Source organism: Acipenser ruthenus, chromosome 4 (genome assembly GCF_902713425.1).
Source record: "Acipenser ruthenus chromosome 4, fAciRut3.2 maternal haplotype, whole genome shotgun sequence".
In the NCBI taxonomy this organism is placed as follows: domain Eukaryota; kingdom Metazoa; phylum Chordata; class Actinopteri; order Acipenseriformes; family Acipenseridae; genus Acipenser; species Acipenser ruthenus.
The window spans coordinates 12,653,724-12,673,661 of NC_081192.1; the positions used below are offsets into that span (position 1 = coordinate 12,653,724).

Genomic DNA, 19,938 nt, shown 5'->3' on the forward strand with positions numbered 1-19,938 from the left:
AACATTTGACTTTATTTTTCTTCCCTTTTTAAAAATAACAGTTGCAGATCACAGTGAAAAACACTGGCTCAGCACAGCAACAACCAGGACAAATACACTACAATTATAATGTTCTCATATCAACTGGTGGTTTGTACCATGTGGAAAGCTTACTTTATATTTGTATTCACAAAGATGAAAGTCAGCATTGCGTTGTGTTTTCTCCTAATGCAACAGCACAGCAGACAATAGAAACAGTATTGTTTCAGCATTTGGATATCAACTACTTACGTAAAGACACAAAAGTATAGAAGAGAGTCGAGACTCTCACTGGCACTCTGTTGGTTGTTGTATAAAATGGTTAAACCAACATTTTTCTTCCACTTAAATGTACTGGGCACACAAATTCAGTTACTATTTCTTACTATTATCTTTTTCTTGTGTTAACATTAATAAAACACTTACCAGTATTCTACAAACCAGTATTAAGAAAGACAATATGGGAGTTAAAATAATATAAAATAATACAAATATACACTTGATTAATTCCCAACCTCAAGTTTTATGGAGCTGTTTTATACTTCTAATCTCTCGCGTTGCCATTGTCTACATGTACTGCTGAAATGCCATGTACCGGAAATGCAGTTGAGAGTCACATTTAACTAATCAGAACTCCACAGCAGATCAGTAAAAATGTTGAATACATGTTGTCAAAGAAAATCTCCTAACAGTTACATATTTGGGAGGCCAAAGCGTTAAATATGTAAGACGTTCTTAAATTTATTTTATTTTTTATTTCCAGGAGAACGAAATAATAAAAAAACCCCTATAAATCGTGTATGCATAAATCATTGTAAAGAAGTAAAAATAAGGGCGCAGTTATATTGTATTCATTAATGTCAGAAAAGGGCAAATTGGTATTTTAATATTTATAAAACGAGACCAGACTTGAATATAGCTATTGTGATATCTATGAACTGATGAACTGAATGATTAAATATAGATCTTCAAACACGTACTGTTTAAAACAAATTCCCCCTGGTCATTTTTAAAACAGGTTTGATGTGAACGACAGGAAATTCTTTCATGGATGTCTTTCCAGGGATTCACAAAAACGGTGGCCATAGGATCACAGGTGCCACTGATCCAGACACATTCTCTTCATTGTGTTCACTGAGATGCAATTTTAATAATAGGTATTCAAAGTGAAATACTATGAACTTAAATGCAGCCATACATGTACTGTATAGCTGATATAGCTGAATACGGCTTAGGTACAAAGATAGGGCCAATTATTGGCTTCAATTACCTGAACATTACAGTTCCAGTGCAGGATTATGCCCAATAAAAAAAAACAAAAACACAATTTCTAAAATCATACATAGAAAATGGGTTGCCATAATCACATTAATTCAACTTCTATTTATTTTACCATTGCATTAGAGATACTAATAACTTCAAAAATAGCATTGACAAATCACCCAAGCAGTCATAATAATTCAATGTCGGGATCATGACTGCTTGTATGGGCATGGTGAGAGGTGATTGTGGGCTGTTTGGTCGCTGGTCCCCTGTTAAGGGGAGAAGAAGCCACCGCCCGATCAGCAGGGTGGAACGTGACAAAGCCACATCCTCCCCCCCCCGTCCCGTCCCGTCAAGAGGACTGTATGCATTAAGGTGTATCTAAAAAAATTGTTTCCGTGCAAACAAATTTAAAAAATGACATATACTGTACAAAATCACTAGCAAGGAATATGTTTCATAGCTCGACAGCAAAATGTACATCCACAGTGAATAATTACTCCGTGATTTTGACAATTGGTAATATAAGAAAGCAGCAAAGCAGTCATGTTTTAGAGCACTTTTAAATGACTGTTAATGTAATGACAATGGTTCTACATCAATACCTGAAATTTTCTACACCCAGACCAAAGATGCAACAATTCATAGATTAATCAATTAGAGATGGCAATGGCTTTTAGCTTGCATGCCTCAATTAAATATTGATTGACTGATTTATCGTTCTTTTTTAGGCTACACATTTGCTTCATAAACAGTTCACTCATTATAAGCTGTACAACATGTGATTTGGAAATTAAAGTTACAGCTTGCAATTATGTTTTGTTATGTTGTACTGTACCCTTTTAGCTACTTTGTAGACCACAGTGTCTGTAGAAACAAGAACAAAGCATATGCTTTAGGGTAAATGGATATGCCATGATTTCTTTCTTTTACAAACTGTGGAGAGAAAACCCAAAGGAACCCCCACACATCTAAAGTTCACAGATTTGTCTTTTCTCTCACATAACATAATTTTTTAAGGGATTTAACAATTTGATTGAAAGCAATTATCATCGCCAACAGTGAAAGTACAAGCCTTTCCCCCGTACTCCTTTGGAACTGATGACATTTAATTACAAAAAAGCTTTTAGATGGCTTTTATTGTAAGCCTATTTTTGTCGACCTGAGATAAATCATTCATACCACATCTCTCCTAGCTATTTGTTTACTACACATTTTTTATGACCACTTTATTTTTATTTCGAAACAGAGGACCAAAAAGCACAACTTTTAACCCTGTATTGACAAAAGCTGTTTATAGTTATATGCCCCAAATATTGATTTCTAACTCCTTAGCGGCAATAATGACTATTAACCAACAGCTTGCGCCACATCTTAATGCTTGAACCCCAAAAACCTTTAACCGGGATTTAGACATGACTGTCTTCAAAATAAAACACACCCAAACTAGCAACCGGACACTCAGAAACTAACTACACTGTCAATGATCTATCTTCATTTCCTTACCAAAACTGCTGCTTTGGATGTATATACAGTAATATATAGATGTATAGTGTGTACCTCAAAGCATTGCAGTGGCCTCAGTTGTTTTCTACTTCTTTCCATTAAACACAATAAGCACAAACCATGAACATGGAAACAATTCATTAAGCACAATAACAAGTATGACAGAACAATGGAAACTAAAACAAGCAATGTCATTGGTTACCTACTGCATGGGTTGTTAATTCTCAAGTAATGCCTGGATGAGAACAAAAGGCTGAGTCTATTTTTTACAGCACCTTACCTTCAGACATCTTTTAACTGCAGTAACAATCACAGCTCAGGGAGAATTAATAACCAGCAAGAGCTACAGTCTCCCAGTAGGAAATAATCCCCAAGAAAGACTTGGCCTTAATTGTAATGCTAAGTCCCTTTTTAATAAAATAATACACATTTTAAAGCTCAAAATACTGTATTTCAGTAGCAAGTCTTCTTAAATCTACAATAAATGTAAACATTCTATAGTTGTGTTAATTAGACAAGCAACTTCTCATTTACACAAATCAGCTCTACAATAACGCTCTTCTAACTTTGTGATTCGTGTTTAAATTACCTTTTGACCTTTACACTGTCAAACAGCACATAGTAATACTGAAAATTAAGCACAAGACAGAAAAACAAAACAATAGTATTAACAGTAACAATTAGTCCACATTAAGTGTGAAATACATAGCCCCCTCCTCCTAGTCTCAGAGTGAAAGGTTGTTGTTATTTTCAGGGTGAATATCCCTTATATTTTCTGCTGTAATTCTTACAGATGTCCAAAAATAAGAAGTGGAATTTAAGTGATCAATTTATTACTTATGCAAAATCAATCTATACCTGGAAGAGCTTGTCATAAATCACACTTTTTTTTTTACATAATTGTCAAGAAACAATGTTACTTTCATTCGAAAATAACTTAAAAGCTTTAAAACAAACCTTTAAACATAACCGGCCTGATCGTTCTCTCTTCCCAAGATGCTGGTGAAAACCCACATTTTGTTCCCTTAGTTATTGTAACATGTAATAAAAAGTATTCTCAATTAAACATTATAAGCTGCCGAGTAATTAAGAAAAGGCAACCAGTTATCAAGGTTAACAAGTACCACCTTCTTGTACAATTTCTACAGATTCTAGGAAAACTGCCAAAACTTCACAATGTATATCTCTATGCTAACAGTTTGTTTTTCATTATTGTTATTGTTGATATTCTCCAAGTTCTCTCTTGCTATCTTTAATGCTTATTCACTCAATCGATCAACTTTATTTATTTTGATCTCCAACACACATGTTAGCGTTTACCAATTTAAGCTTTTACTTTTAACCTATTGTTTTACTTATTTTCAGCACGTTGACTCCAGGCCTGTGTAACAAGACTCCTCCACTACTCCAAGAAAACAGAAAAAGGAGCACCAATAAACAGCTGGTAGCCCATTTGAAAAATAAATAAATAAATAATAGAAGAAATGAACAGAGTAATACATCCCTTTTACAAGTTTAGCACAGTTAAATCTCATATTTATTAACTTTACAAAATCTTACATTTACCACCCGGCATACATGAGGAACAATGCTTAGTGATAATTGACCTTTTCACTCCAGCACACAAGATTAATGTGTGCTATGTGCATAACCAGCACACACTACTTTCTCTTAATTGGGACCATAAACAAATTTTCACACTTGGGGTGGAAAAATTCAAAAACTAATTTAAAAAATTGAACGCACTGAGAACGACAAAACGCTTGTTATTTCAATTAGCATTACTACATATTCTATCTGGTTGGGTAAACCCATTTCACCCTTGGTAAGTTCTAATATACTTTGCTGGATGAAGGGGTTTTTGCTATTGTTTGATTGTATAAAGAAGATCTTTAATTCAGTCTCATAACTTAAGAATTAGAAACTAGTTAGGAGCCACTCTAATTTGTTTTTCGGAAGAGGAAAACATAATTAGTGTTCTCTAATTGCTTCTTGATTAAAATAACATGCCATACAGCCATAGCAACTTCGTCATCGTTCACAATACTTAAAATAATGTCTTCATCTATAACACCGTTGTATTATTCTATATCATGTGGCTAGAAGAAACACAAACAAAAATATTAATAATAAATACAAATAAACACTCCTAGATTGACAAATAGTGCCAATGATTTCTCAAAATGTGTACAGACTCACAGGGACCCTGGAGAAAAAAATAGCCCCTGGAAATATATATTTATTTTTTGCACATGAAGATCAAGAGGCTGCCAGCCAATTGTTCTGAATTGAGATTAATGTTAAGAAGTCAGAGCTGTCTGTCACCTTGACTTAAACTGATCTGCAACCTTAGAGAATTCAACACTCCCATCATAATCTTCAAAAAGACTGCCACAGAAAGGAACACTGGATAATCTACACACACATGAATTGTTCTTTGGACGGTAAAAAATAGTAACACATTAAAGTTCAAATCCTTACCAGGTCAATAAGACCCTCTTGTATTCTGTTCAGAGTTGTTCGGAGTCTACTGCTGATTAGACCAAGTCCGGATGATTCATACTGCAAAATAAACAAAAAAAAAAACAAATCCATAAACATCAGAAGGCAGCGTTTTGTTTGCTGATCTATCAAATCCATACACTTGTTTTATTTAGTATTTATTTTAGTCACCTCCCCCACCCAGACCAGTACTGAAACTTTGTTTTTAACATCTGAAGTATTCAATACAAGGTGATTTAAATATAGATAAATGAGTTTTGTTTTTTTTTTGACAGGTTTACACAGTGCTGAAAAATACTGAGCAGTCACCATACTGATTCATAACCCTGGCAGGGGACTTCCATCCAAATTGTTGAAATGATAGCTCAGTGAATTCTTTGTGATTCCAATGTCAAATTTAGAAAACATAAAAGCCAAGTTAAATGTAACAAACATGTTGGCATTTATATAATGTTCATTTTGTTTTTCTCTTTTTCCTGTCACAAACAATCCAAAAATCACCAGTCTATTGTCATGTTTACTGTTATGTTACATTATCAAAAGGTTTCTTGTCTATGGAACTTTGGTAAACATCCAGAAACTATAAAGCTCCTACAACTGACAGTTGGAAATGCATTTCACACACCACTACTTCTAAATGAGTTGAAAAAGCTACAGGAGGGCTAAGACAGTTAAGAAAGCACATACACGAGGATCATTAAAATGACGGGACAATGAAATGAAAGCACAGCAACCAGTTTCTGACAAGTGACAAATCCTAGTTATAGCTAAGGGTACAAACCCCAGAATCTTACCGAGCAGACTGTCGTCTGCCTAGAAGTGCTTTGTTCTTTGCCAGGCACAGAAACTGACGGATTAGGCACTTGCTTTGAAATACAGAGAAAAAAATCAAAACAATAATTAAGACTGTATATCAATTTGTTATAAATAAGCAAGACAGACTGCTCAAATCCATTCATAACATGTCATTTTGACAACTGGGTGGGATCAAGGAGGTAAAGTAATCTTCTCAAGGTCACACATGGTGTGGAATTGTGGATCTCCAATCGTCTGTTCAAGGTTTTACGGTTTTTTTAATTCAGCACAACTACAAAGACATGTAATTAATATTTTCAATCACAATGGTTGGCACGTTAAATCTGTGTATTTGGCTAAGGATCAGATCTTCTCATCTACACTGAACATATTTTGAATAACATTCAGTACAGTAATTAAGTGTGTATCAGTGATCTTTTGAGGAACAGTAAAATTGGAATTTGCTACTAATTCTTTGCAGTTAATATCAAGATTAGTGGCTGATCGATTTCATGTTGCAGCATCCATTATCCACATAAGGGACAGTGGAGGAATGTCTTGCCTAGGTAGGGGATCTATAGTGGGTTCAATGGGACCTTAGGGGAAAAGCATGTTTAGAAGCATGCAATTCTGGTGAACTTTGGGATTTCCAGAGTTTCTCCCACATTCTTTAATATACTTGCATGTGTACCCCACTGTATGCTTTCATGTCTCGCCTCCCTGGATATCACCTCGGCTGAGGCAAGCTTACCGCTTCCCTGCTAACAAACACACACAAACACAGGGTCTGTAGACCAGTACTGCAACAGTATAAATCCTGGGTTGTTCCAATATATACAGTATAATAGAAACTGCTATTCCACCAGTTTAAAGTTTACACCACTCATTTAAATTGTATATTTTTTATAATAAATGCTGTAAACTATAAATAAATAGCACAGAATCCAAGTTGTTTATACACACTTGATTCGTACTTGTTTTGTAACATTAACGGACAGTTTGTTTTTACTTTGAAAAAAAACAAAAATACAGTGCAAGCGCGGGAGCTTTATAAGTACTACGGGGGACATGTATCAAGCGTTTGCGATGGCATTAAGGCCATAGCGCCGAGCTTACACCGGCCTTAAAATTGCCCCGTGTGTATCATGACACTTTTGGCAAGTTAAGGCCGTGTTAGCACCGCCAAAATGCACTCCGTCGTGCAATGCGCTTCGTCGCTCATTAGCCATGGATTTTAAGGTGTGTCAAGCCTTAATTATATGCATGGGCAAATTGTAGGTGGGGCTCATTTGTGAATAAAGTCTGTGATATTAAAATGAGATTTATGAAGCGGCAGAACAGCTGCGCCGGCCCTAAAAGTGTCCACAAATAAGTCAGATTTCAAATTGGTCTTATTTGGGCGCAAAGAAAATGTCAGAAAGCAGCTGATATGAAAGAGCATTATGGCAGCAGTCACAACGTATTTCTTACGACATAGAGTGCAGGCTCCTAACCTTCCTGAAAAACCCAGAACAACTGAGAAGGGAGAGAATATTTAGGGTCCGCATTACCTTTTTGATCTCCCTGAGGATGACATTATAGCATTATTTTGGATTTGTTGGAGGAAATCAGGGATACAATAGAACCAGGCACTGCTCGCTCACAGTGTTGTAGGTTTTCTTTTCTTGGAGTTTCTATTACAATTGATCCTAGCATAATTCATGATAACATCACCAGGATCACTTAAAGTATCTGGAACGTTCACCCAATGTTTGCAAGTCAAATTGCATTATGGGGGAAATGGGAACCACGACCTCACCGTGTTGTAACCGATTCCACACTGTAACAGGTCACGTTATAACGGGCTAGCACTGTATCTTGCTTCTTTCTTAAATTACATTTCAGACAAATGAACCAATGCAGGCTTGTGTGCAGCTATACATTTTATGTTGTTTGGCAAAAGGGTGAAACTATTTAAATCATGGCTTTCAACCTGTGCTCCAAATCATTAAGATGGATAACCAGGAGAGCTCATGCTTTATATCTGGGTGAGAAAGCCTTCAGCCTGGGTATATATTTCATTAACTCAAACCTCTAAATGATGCAACTAAAGGGCTGGGTCATTAGCAAAGCTAAAATAAGAATTACAGGATGTGTGATAAATTATACATCTCAACCTCACCATCTCAATTTTAAATCTACTACATGTACAGCTATGTCATCAAAAAGACTAAAGAAAACAGGTCTCTAGTTGTTTTTTCTCCGGAAAAAGCCGAGAAAACCATTCAATGGCTGAGTGAGACCGATAGGGGCTGAGAGGAGGGGCGTATCTCATGAATACAGATAGTCCCGACACCACATAGAAAACACAGACATAAACAAACAAGATAGCTGCTTCTGCATACTTGAAATGGAAAACAAAATAAAATTAAAATAAATATCACACACATTAAAACTGAAACTCAAGTGTTAGAAATAAGTAGCAAAATCACTTTAAAAGCAATCAGGTATGTTGTTAGTTACATAAATAACATGCTCCTCTGTAACGTTTCTCACCATATCATTTCGGCCAAAGAATGTGTAGACTGCATACAAGTAGTAATCAAATAATTGGGACATGCAGTGGATCACATCAAACGCTATTGGTTTCAGGATATTCATCATCTGCATGTACTTCCCTGAAACAAAGGAAACATTAAAAGAAAAGGTTACATTTTGTTCTTGTGTTACAGCAATTTCGAAAACCCTGAAACACATATTGTTTTAGCAGTTCCATTAGTGTACTCCCCAAGCTGCAGGAAAGGAAACACTCTCAGTACCATAGGAGACTGTTTTCACTGTGTTTTCTGTACCCAAGCAGACAAGTCAGGGAAAAACACTCACTTTGCTTCACAAGCTGTTGGAGGTCTGGATTACACAGCAGATCGCATGTCATTCAGCTATGACAGAACAGATCAACCTGGTAGAAAAGTCACCTGATTCATCACAGCAGTATTTTTTACCAATTCAGTGTTCTGCACAGTGGTGATTGAAAGGGCAAGAAAAAAAAAAGTAACAGTGTGCCAGTACATTTTTTACAGCCAAAAACCTGTACAGCAATAAAATGCAGTTTTGGGAGCTATTATTAGTAACTGTTGGATTGTGTTGTATAAACCAAATGCTAGCATTTTATATCTGTTAAATACTTTAGAGTGCAATGGGCCAGGTTTTAAAAACAAATGGGCTAGGCTAACACAAATTATTTTTAATAGTACTCAAACTATTAAAAATGAGATCTCATCCAATGGATTACTTCAAGTAACTCAATTTATTCTTAATAAATGTCACGGAATGCCTACCTCTGCTCTAATAACCCCTACTTGTATGGTGATAATAAGAAGAAACAAATTTAAAAAGACCACCAAATACTTTAATAAAGACATCTGCAAATGAGCAGAAAACACCATCTGCAGTCTAAACTGATGGTGAAATTTAACCAGGATGTACTATGCAAGATAACAGAGTAAACCAAAGTATATCTCATTAATATTGATGAATGCAAACCAAACCTGGGTATCCTGCACCGAGCTAACCCATTTGTTTGCACTAGCCTGCAAGCCATTCCACAACTTAATCAGGCCTGTCATCTGTATTTTCTGAAGAGACAGTAAGTGCAGTATAAAGAAGAAAAAAAAAAGGCTATGGATTACAAAAACACAGAAAATAAGTTATTTGATTTGTGTTTGGATGCATACTGCTGAGAGGAATTACAAAATCATTCAGAGCATTGACATACAGCAGTTGGTGTCCTGAATTAACATCTCACAAAAGAAAAGCTTTTAAAAATGTGATACCCTTAACCTTTACTTGAAAAGCATCATAACATACTGGCAAACAAAGTGTATGTCCTTTACAATCGATTTATCTACGTCACTTATGATTTATGACTTTGTGTTCGAAATTTTGATCAACAGATATTTTGTACATGCTGCGTCATAGGAAGGAAAATCATAGTATCATTTGTATTGGGTCTAGACACTGCAATCTGCTGGTATTATAGTTGAGGTCCATGAGAAACTCAATAAACATAAGGGTTGGGAGACAAACATCCTCAGGGCCTGCCTATATCTCCTGAATGCTGAGAAAGAGTTGTTTTTTGTTTTTCTCCATTTTAGCATAAGTCCTAAATTCTTTGAAAAAAATCATGACCTTCTTGTGCCTTTCATAGTGAGCTTTGTAACACAACCAAATGCATTGGAGCCTATTAAGCTGGGTCCACAACTGAGCAACTAGTTACGCAACAAGTTTCCCACGTTTAGAAGTGTGTGTATTTTATTTTAATTTCTCTTATTTTTAGTGAACTGTGTCTTAACTAATTACAGATGAAGAACTGGTTGTTATAGTCATCTCAGCTGTAGTTATTTTAAATGCGTTAAAAGCAGAAGCGAAGCCACGTAAATGCTGGACAAGACCTTGGCTGAGGTGTCGTCAGAAACACAGGGCATATAGTTGACATCTTTTTAAATTGACCTCCTCTTTACTACAGGAAAGTAAACAGTCAGGAGATAGTAACAATCTATCATATTTCATAACCGTGCATGTGATAAATAATGTACTATAAATCACTCAGCAGACCACATGAAAGTAGAGCTTGTCTCTACTGTAAGCAACCAGTCGCGCAAATACCATGTTGCGTAACTGATCGCTCAGGTGTGGACCCGGCTGAAGTGTCATGTGATCAAATAACAAATTCACCAGATTTACCTGTTGCACCTGTTACCATGAACGCAACGAACAATTTTGATCCCACATTTCTAGGTGGACTTCATGTGAGACATCATGTCAATGCCTGTGGAGCTAGATTCATTTGTTATGCCTCCCTCCAGCGCTACCGTCCTGTCTCCCTCCTACCCTTCCTCTCCAAAACCCTCGAGCGGACTGTACACCGCCAGCTCTCTGCTTTCCTGTCCAACCACTCTCTGCTCGACCCTCTCCAATCTGGCTTCCACTCTGCTCACTCCACTGAAACCGCCCTCCTGTCTGTCACCAACTCACTAAAGTCTGCCCGAACTGCCTCTCTGTCCTCTGTCCTAATTCTCCTCGACCTCTCTGCTGCCTTTGACACTGTTGATCACTCTATTCTACTATCATCTCTCGCTGACCTGGGAATCTCTGGCACTGCTCTGGCCTGGTTCTCCTCCTACCTCTCCAACCGCACTTACCAGATAACCTGGCGTGGATCAACCTCCACACCTCGCCCTCTCTTAACAGGAGTCCCCCAAGGGTCAGTCTTGGGTCCTCTCCTGTTCTCTCTCTACACCCGCTCCCTGGGCCCCCTCATCGCATCCTATGGTTTCTCATACCATTTCTATGCTGATGATGCTCAGATTTTCCTCTCCTTCCCCACCTCTGACTCCATCATCCCCTCCTGTATCTCTACCTGTCTGTCTGCTATTTTCTCCTGGATGCACTCGCATCACCTCAAACTCAACCTCTCTAAATCTGACCTCGTTTTCTTTCCCTCCTCCTCCTCCCCCTCCTCTGATCTCTCTATCTCTGTTCCTCTGGAATCTAGCACACTCTTTCCCTCTTCCTCCGCTAAGAACCTCGGAGTCACCCTGGACCCCTGCCTCTCTTATTCTCAGCACATCTCCACTCTGGCACGCACTTGCCGATTCTTCCTGAGCAACATCCGAAGAATCCGACCCTTCCTCACCAACTACGCCACCCAGCTCCTGGTCCAGGCCTTGGTACTCTCCCGCCTAGACTACTGCAACTCCCTCCTGGCTGGCCTCCCTGTGTCCACCACCCGTCTGCTCCAGCTCATCCAGAACTCCGCTGCCCGCCTGGTGTTCTCTGCCTCGCTTCTCTCATGCAACTCCACTGCTCTGCTCACTCCACTGGCTCCCGATCACTGCTCGCATCCAGTTCAAGACTCTTGTACTAGCCTACAGATGCCTTGACCAGACTGCACTCAGCTACCTCCAGACCCTCATCTCTCCCTACACCCCCACTCGACCTCTCCGCTCCGCCTGCACTAGAAGACTGGCTCTACCTCCTCTACGCTCCCCTGCCTCCAGAGCCTGCTCCTTCTCCACCCTCGCTCCGCAGTGGTGGAATGACCTTCCTACAGATGTCAGGACTGCTTAGTCCCTGACCACATTCCACATTTAATCCTGTACTTCAGAGTACTGTAATCTGCCAAGTGTTTAATCTGTAGTATTTTGTATTTAATCATATCCTGATGTAACTATCACTGACACTCTTATCTGCTGTATTATTGAATTGTATTTTGTCACACTTGTACTTGCTTGAACCAAAGTCATTGTATTTATCGTGCTCTTAATTGTATTATTACTTGTACTGTGATACTTGAAATGTATTTGCTTACGATTGTAAGTCGCCCTGGATAAGGGCGTCTGCTAAGAAATAAATAATAACAATAATAATTATATTACAGCAATGACTGATTCAATTGAAACTGCTTCTGGGTGAGGGTGTCTTACTGGCAGTCTCTGGCATAAAATCATCACCTATAATATACTGCAAAGCAGACATCATTCCTCATCCATATGGATCTTTAAGGGATTTATTCAAGCCATTACTACCAAACAGTTTCACTACTCCAATAACCTTTTTGCTGGCCTTATGAATTTTAACCTCAAGAAAGTATGGGCCATATTTCTAAAGCATTTTCTTCAGTCTTTATGAAAAGTAGAAAATCCAACTTTAATTTTCCAAAACTGATCATTCTGTATCATTTTGTACGGAAAAGTGCAAATCGGTTACGCTGTGAAGGTACAGAATTATTTGTACAGAAGTAAAAGCAGGTATGCAGAAGGTATCGACCCCAGTGCCAGCCGACACATGCAATGGTATAGCTGTGCCCAAATCGTGTGGAGAAAAAGAAAGTGCACTGTATGCAGGTATGTGATTTAGGAGAAAACTTCCTTATTTGATATTATGTGCTGTTGTGACTGTAAACCCAATTTCCTTTATTTATTTATATTACCGTGTTTCAATTATGTCTATCAACGCAGTTATGTCTTTTTTTTCTCATTTGCATATTAAGTTATGACCATTTTTTTTCGTTTGCATAGTAAACTTTTGCATGCTTTTTGTGTCTATAGGCTACATAAACATATTTATTTTCAATGTCATGTTACTTATTTTGTTTGTACAGTTTTATTTAATCATAATATACGTGTATATAGACGCATTTCTGTTCAAAAGTTATTTTTCTTTATTTATTTATTTTATGCAGTCGGCTGGTATATGTGCGTTTTAGTATATAAACACATTTATTTTAAAATGAGTCTTACTTATTTACAGAGTTTCGGATGTGTGGTATCGTACATACATACACCTTTCCATCAGTGCTGTCTAGCACACGATTTAAGGTGTGCTTCATGGTTATCACAGTTTAGTAAATATCGTCTGAATATCATTAGCCTCATTAGCGCTCTCATTCACTTCATCTGAATATATCACCATGCATGTTGCATATTCAGCAGATGCTAATGTACCCATCGTGTTATTTTTGAGGCGTGCATGCTAACTCACGTCTTGCTTCAAGTCACGCTTTTTCGTGGTTGATAAATACGGGATTATCTAGCACACGCCTTATCCTTGGATAACACGCTTGTTATCGCATAAGAACCTTTAATAAATGAAGCCCTTTGAGCCTTAGCTTTCTGTGCTCCAGGGCAGTGGAACATGCTACCATGCAATTATATATATATATATATATATATATATATATATATATATATATATATATATATATATATATATATATATATACACACAGTCACCTCCAAAATTATTAGCACCCTTGATAAAGATGAGTAAAAAAAGACTGTATAAAATAAATACCAGTACTGAGCTATATTGTAATTTCCCAACATGTGGAATATATTTGACTTTATTAATGATTCAATGGAATCAACCAAAATTACACATTTCTCAAATTATAAATTTATTTCCAAAAAAAATGAAGTGTCACAATTATTGGCACCCTTGTTTTCAGTACTTTGTGCACCCTCCCATTGCAAGGATAATGGCACTGAGTCTTTTTCTATAATGTTTAATGAGATTGGAGAACACATTGGGAGGGATCTTAGACCATTCCTCCATACAGAATCTTTCCAGATCCTTGATATCCTTCGGTCTGCGCTTATGGACTGCCCTCTTCAATTGAAACCACAGGTTTCCAATGGGGTTCAAGTCCGGAGACTGAAATGGCCATTGCAAAATGTTGACTTTGTGGTCAATTAACCATTTCTTTGTGGATTCTGATGTGTGCTTGGGGTCATTGTCTTGCTGGAAGATCCACTTGCGGCCAAGTTTCAGCCTCCTGGCAGAGGCAACCAGGTTTAAAATGTCCTGGTACTGGGTAGAGTTCATGATGCCGTTGACCTTAACAAGGGCCCAGGACCAGTGGAAGCAAAACAGCCCCATAACATCAAAGATCCACCACCATATTTTACAATAGGTTTGAGGTTCTTTTCTGCACACGCATCCTTCTTTCGACGCCAAACCCACCGCTGGTGTGCGTGGCCAAAGAGCTCTATTTTCGTCTCATCTGCCCATAGCACCCGGTTCCAATCGAACTGCCAATGCCGTTTAGCAAACTCCAGGCGCTTACGTTTGTTGGTTGCTCTCAATAAATGGGTAATTGTATGTAAAAATGGGTAATTGTATGTAAAAATAATGTGTAAAAAATAATGTAATTGTATGTAAAAATAATGTGATATCTTGTAACAATTGTAAGTCGCCTTGGATAAGGGCGTCTGCTAAGAAATAAATATTATAAAGGCGTTTTTCTGGCAACCCTTCCACATAGCCTATTGGCACGGAGGTGGCGTCTAATTGTAGATTTGGAGACTTGGTGACCCCAAGATGCAACCAAGTTCTGTAATTCTCCAACTGTGGCTCTTGGATTTCCCTTTGCCTACCGAACCATCTGCCTCACTGTGCGTGGGGGTAAGATACACTTGCGTCCTCTACCAGGCAAGTTTTCCACTGTTGCAGTGGTTTTGAACTTCTTAATTATTGCCCTAATAGTGGTAAGTGGTATATTTAGTTTTTAGCTATTGTTTTGTACCCATTGCCTGATTTATGAAGGTCAACAACCATTTGTCTCTTTTCATTTGTGAGTTCTTTGCCTTTCCCCATGGTGATGGATGACAAATGGATTTCATATGAGTGTTACCTCATTTTTATACCCCAGTGAAACAGGAAGCCATGGAAGGCCACAAATACAGTTCCTTAAGACTGAGATGAACTTAAAGAAGTAGAATGTTAATGCAGATTTAATTTTGTTTGATTTTATCTATAAGAATCTTTAGGGGTGCCAATAATTCTGTCACCTATCTTTTTGAAAAGAAAATTAAATTACTTGTTAAAAACTTTCTCTGAGCAATTGTATTAGAATAAAAGAATATTGTTTCCCCATATATTTGAGCATAAAATATAGCTCATTACCTGTGTTGTTTATTTTATACAGCCTTTTTTGCTCATTTTCATCAAGGGTGCCAATAATTTTGGAGGTTTGCAATCTTACATGACAATGTGCTTGTTTTCAACTGCATATACTGACAGCCTTAATCCACTCCATTTAAAGTTTACACACAAAACTGGATAAGATTTTAATAATATGAGTATTTTATATATTATTCTTATATAGTATTAACTTCTTAATACCTCAAACTATTAGGTAAAATTATAAATATGCATGCATGTTAATGGAATAACTTAAATGCAATATTCCTTTAATACATACAGTGCCTATAGAAAGTCTACACCCCCTTGAACTTTTTTTCACATTTTGTTGTGTCAGTGCCTCAGAGTTTCATGCATTTAAATGAGGATTTTTTCCATTTATCTACACACCATACTCCACACTGTTAAGGGGAAAGTTGAGAAAAAAAATTATATATTAAAAATACAAAACTGAAAATATCATAATTGAATAAGTCTCCACTTACAGCTGTGAGTCTGTTGGGATAGGTCTCTACCAACTTTGCACACCTAGATTTGGCAATATTTGACCATTCTTCTTTACAAAACTGTTCAAGCTCTGCCAAGTTCCTTGGGGAGCGTTGATGGACAGCAATCTTCAAGTCATGCCACAAATTTTCGATTGGATTTAAGTCGGGGCTCTGACTGGGCCACTCAAGGACATTTACCTTTTTGTTCCTTAACCACTCCAGTGTAGCTTTGGCTGTGTGCTTTGGGTCATTGTCATACTGATAGGTGAACTTCCGTCCCAGTTTCAGCTTTCTTGCAGAGGGCAGCAGGTTTTCCTCAAGGACTTCTCTGTACTTTGCTCCATTCATTTTCCCTTCTACCCTGACAAGTGCCCCAGTCCCTGCCAATGAGAAACATCCCCATACCATGATGCTGCCACCACCATGCTTCACAGTAGGGATGGTGTCCTTTGGGTGATGCGTTGTGTTGGGTTTGCGCCAAACATAACGCTTTGCATTTAGGCCCTAAAGTTCCATTTTTGTTTCGTCAGACCACAAAACTTTTTGCCACATGGCTACAGAATCTCCTGAGTGTTTTTTGCATACTTCAAACGGGATTCAAGGTGGGCTTTCTTGAGTAATGGCTTCCTTCTTGCCACCCTACCATACAGGCCAGATTTGTGGAGTGCTTGGGATATTGTTCTAACATGCATACTTTGACCAGTCTTGGCCATAAAAGCCTGTAGCTCTTGCAAAGTTGCCATTGGCCTCTTGGTAGCCTCTCTGATCAGTCTCCTTCTTGCTCGGTCATCCAGTTTGGAGGGACGGCCTGATCTAGGCAGGGTCTTGGTGGTGCCATACACCTTCTGCTTGTTAATAATCGTCTTGACCCCTGATCGGTGCCTTTCAACAACTTTGTCCTGGAGTTCTTTTGAAAGCGCCTTGGTGCTCATGGTTGAGTCTTTGCTTTGAAATGCACTACCCAGCAGAGGGAACCTACAGGAACTGCTGAATTTATCTTGAAATCATGTGAATCACTACAATTTGACACAGGTGGAGGCCACTTAACTTGGTGTGTGATTTTGAAGGCGAATGGTTACACCTGAGCTAAGTTAGGATTGCCATTACAAGGTGGGTGGACACTTATCCAACCAAGCTATTTCAGTTTTTATTTTTAATTAATTTTCTACAAATTTCTAGAATATTTTTTTTCACTTGGAAGTTGTGGGGTAGAATGTGTAGATAAATGAAAAAAAAAAAAAACTATTTTAATTCCAGGCTATAAGGCAACAAAAGGTGAAAAATTTGAAAGGGGCTGTAGACTTTCTATAGGCACTGTCTGTGTGTGTGTGTGTGTGTGTGTGTGTGTGTGTGTGTATGTGTATATATATATATATATATATATATATATATATATATATATATATATATATATATATATATATATAGTTATAGTTATAGTTCTGCTACAAATTAGCAATTTAAAAAAAAAAAAAACACCTTAAAGCAGATGAATATTTAAATCCCAAATGGTACTGCATTGCTGAGTATGTCCTGCCTAACAGTAATAAACCAGAATAATTGGTGTTTTATAAAGTGTAAGTTAGGAAAAGTTAGGCTGGTCATTTCGATCACCTTTCGGTTAATGATGGGACTGTCTTACTCACCAACAAGCCTGATTACATTCAAGGTAGTGTTCGTCAAGATGGGTGCATTCACCTTATTAAGGCTGTAGTCTGACTTCTTCCTGCTCCTGAGGGTATCTCGAGACACACTAATTGCAAAAGCAGAAACATAATTACAGCAGGCCAAGTGGTAAGGCTAAAGGAGACGTGGGGTGGTGGGGAATTCATGAGCTGGTTCAGCAGTCAAAGGCATAAGGCTACAGCTCTGTTAATCTTTCAAATTAATTTCAACTCGCATGCTAGCCATGTGGTGGTTAATTTTTTTAGTTATGTCAGTTAATTTCACAGGCTATTAATGGAAAGAAAAACTGTTAGAAAAAGAAAGCACCGAACTGTGACACAACAGTCAACATATTATAACTGTTGTATAAGCATTTTCGAAAAAAGAAACCAAAGTCATCATAAGGCCTATTATAGAACGATTACCAGGAGATTTGAAAGTGTTTAACTTGTACACCTTCTATTTACTGTAAGTCAGTGCATTGCATGCGTATGTATGAGAAATGAGAAAGCTATTCAAACTAAATGTGTTTCACATAAAGCTTAATTTAAAATCACACTCTGAAATGATTGTATGCTAAAGCAGGAATACTAGATAACTCTGTCTTCCGGTATGTTAAGTACCGTCTGCCAGGAAAGACTTTTTGGGGTCACTCTACATCAGAGTTTTTCAAACTCGGTCCTGGGGACCCCCTGTGTTTGCTGGTTTTCATTCCACCAAGCTCCCAATTACTTAACTAGATCCTTAATTGAACGGATAATTTGCTTAATTAGACCTTTTTACTTGTTTTCAGCTCTTAAACAGTTGCAATTCAAGTTACTTATACAATGTTACAGCTAACTTGAAATATGCACCTGTTTAAGATGGATTTATTTTCATAAGTTTTCTTTTGGTTTGGTGGTGCAGCTAAGCTCCGAATTTTTCTGCATGACAGTTCAGCGTGAGAGGTAACGGCTGGACGTTTTAGCTACACAGTGTTCAGAAATTAGAATTCGAGAGTTATGATTTTGTGCACGTTGTACTGGGTTTACTTAAAAGTGATTCCTTTTAAGGTATTTATGAATGGGAATAATAATGTGCTTTCCCATTTTCAATTTCAAATAACACACATGGACTTACAACAATTTATTGGGAAAAATGCAAGCTGCCAAACATTTTGTTACTTAAATATTTTAGTTAGCTGTACTGATGGAAGATCCTACTTGACCAAATAATCTCACTTGGCAGTGCAGCGTGTCTCTTTTATTATTAATACTATATGTTTGCTAGACAAAAACGTTCATCATATCCTGTGTGTAAATTAATTTCAATCTAGTGATAAACCACACAGATGTCAATAGACACATGATTTAACAGTGTAATCTACAGTGCATGTAGAAATGACAATGGCATTTCAGATGGCATCGTTTGTAAGCATGAAGTAAATGAAAGAATCAAAGAAAACTGCAGTATAGTGACTAAGACAGTATATTGAAGTTGTGGTCTGTATCCTGAATATGGCCAGTGGTTAAAACAATGTGGCAGTGAAACAAATAATGCTTAATGGAATACAGTGATAATGGAAGAATAAAAAATTATAGCTGTAAACCAAACATTAAAGACAGTAACTCAAAGTGTTCGGTTAATCTTACAGAAACGTAAAAATCACCTGGCTTCAATTATAGCATTAAGACTTCAGTCATTTTAGGTCAGTGGTCACTGGAACATTTAGCATACAGTGCTGATATAACCCTGAAACTATAAAGACTTTGAACCAGACAGTCTCGGAGATAAAGCAGCGGCAACTTAATAAAACTTCGGACACTAAAGTGGTAGCTGTGGATACTTATGAATGCTGGGAAACAGTTCGCATTTCTACTGCAAACATTACATCAAGCTGAAAGTTTTGGATACGCAGCTGTCAATAAACTAAATAAAGTATGTAATAGGTTTAGGGGATTTCTACCTTTTTACAGGAGCGTCTCCAGTTTGCTCATCCACATAGTCTCTCTTGAGTTCTTCAGGAACATCACTGTCACTGTCATAATCCTGGTAGGCACACTTCTCCAATTCATCAGACTCATACTGTGGACAGAAACATTACATTCACCCATGCTCAATTACTGCAGTGGCTGAACAGAGTGACCACAATGCTTAGAAGAATACTTTATTTCAGTAACAGGACATATACATAACTTAGGAGTTGTAATCTTGACATTGTCTATTGACTGATTTATCATCTAATCTACTAATTGGTTAA

General features: G+C 37.5%; 1 protein-coding gene across 3 annotated transcripts in view; it reads right to left on the reverse strand.

The window, feature by feature from the left end:
* Positions 1-19,938, reverse strand: part of LOC117400301 (syndetin) — a 171,470-nt gene that overhangs the window by 40,955 nt on the left and 110,577 nt on the right. Inside the window, exons 19-23 of one of the 3 annotated variants that reach the window (XM_034000043.3) lie at positions 19,645-19,763; positions 17,681-17,787; positions 8,620-8,741; positions 6,084-6,155; positions 5,269-5,349 (exon numbers count right to left, since the gene is read on the reverse strand). In XM_034000043.3, the coding sequence (XP_033855934.2) occupies positions 5,269-5,349; positions 6,084-6,155; positions 8,620-8,741; positions 17,681-17,787; positions 19,645-19,763 (501 nt within the window). Of the gene's footprint in view, positions 1-5,268; positions 5,350-6,083; positions 6,156-6,175; positions 8,468-8,619; positions 8,742-17,680; positions 17,788-19,644; positions 19,764-19,938 lie in introns of those variants that run through there. The other 2 variants (XM_034000044.3, XM_059022015.1) reach the window with 2 other exon arrangements.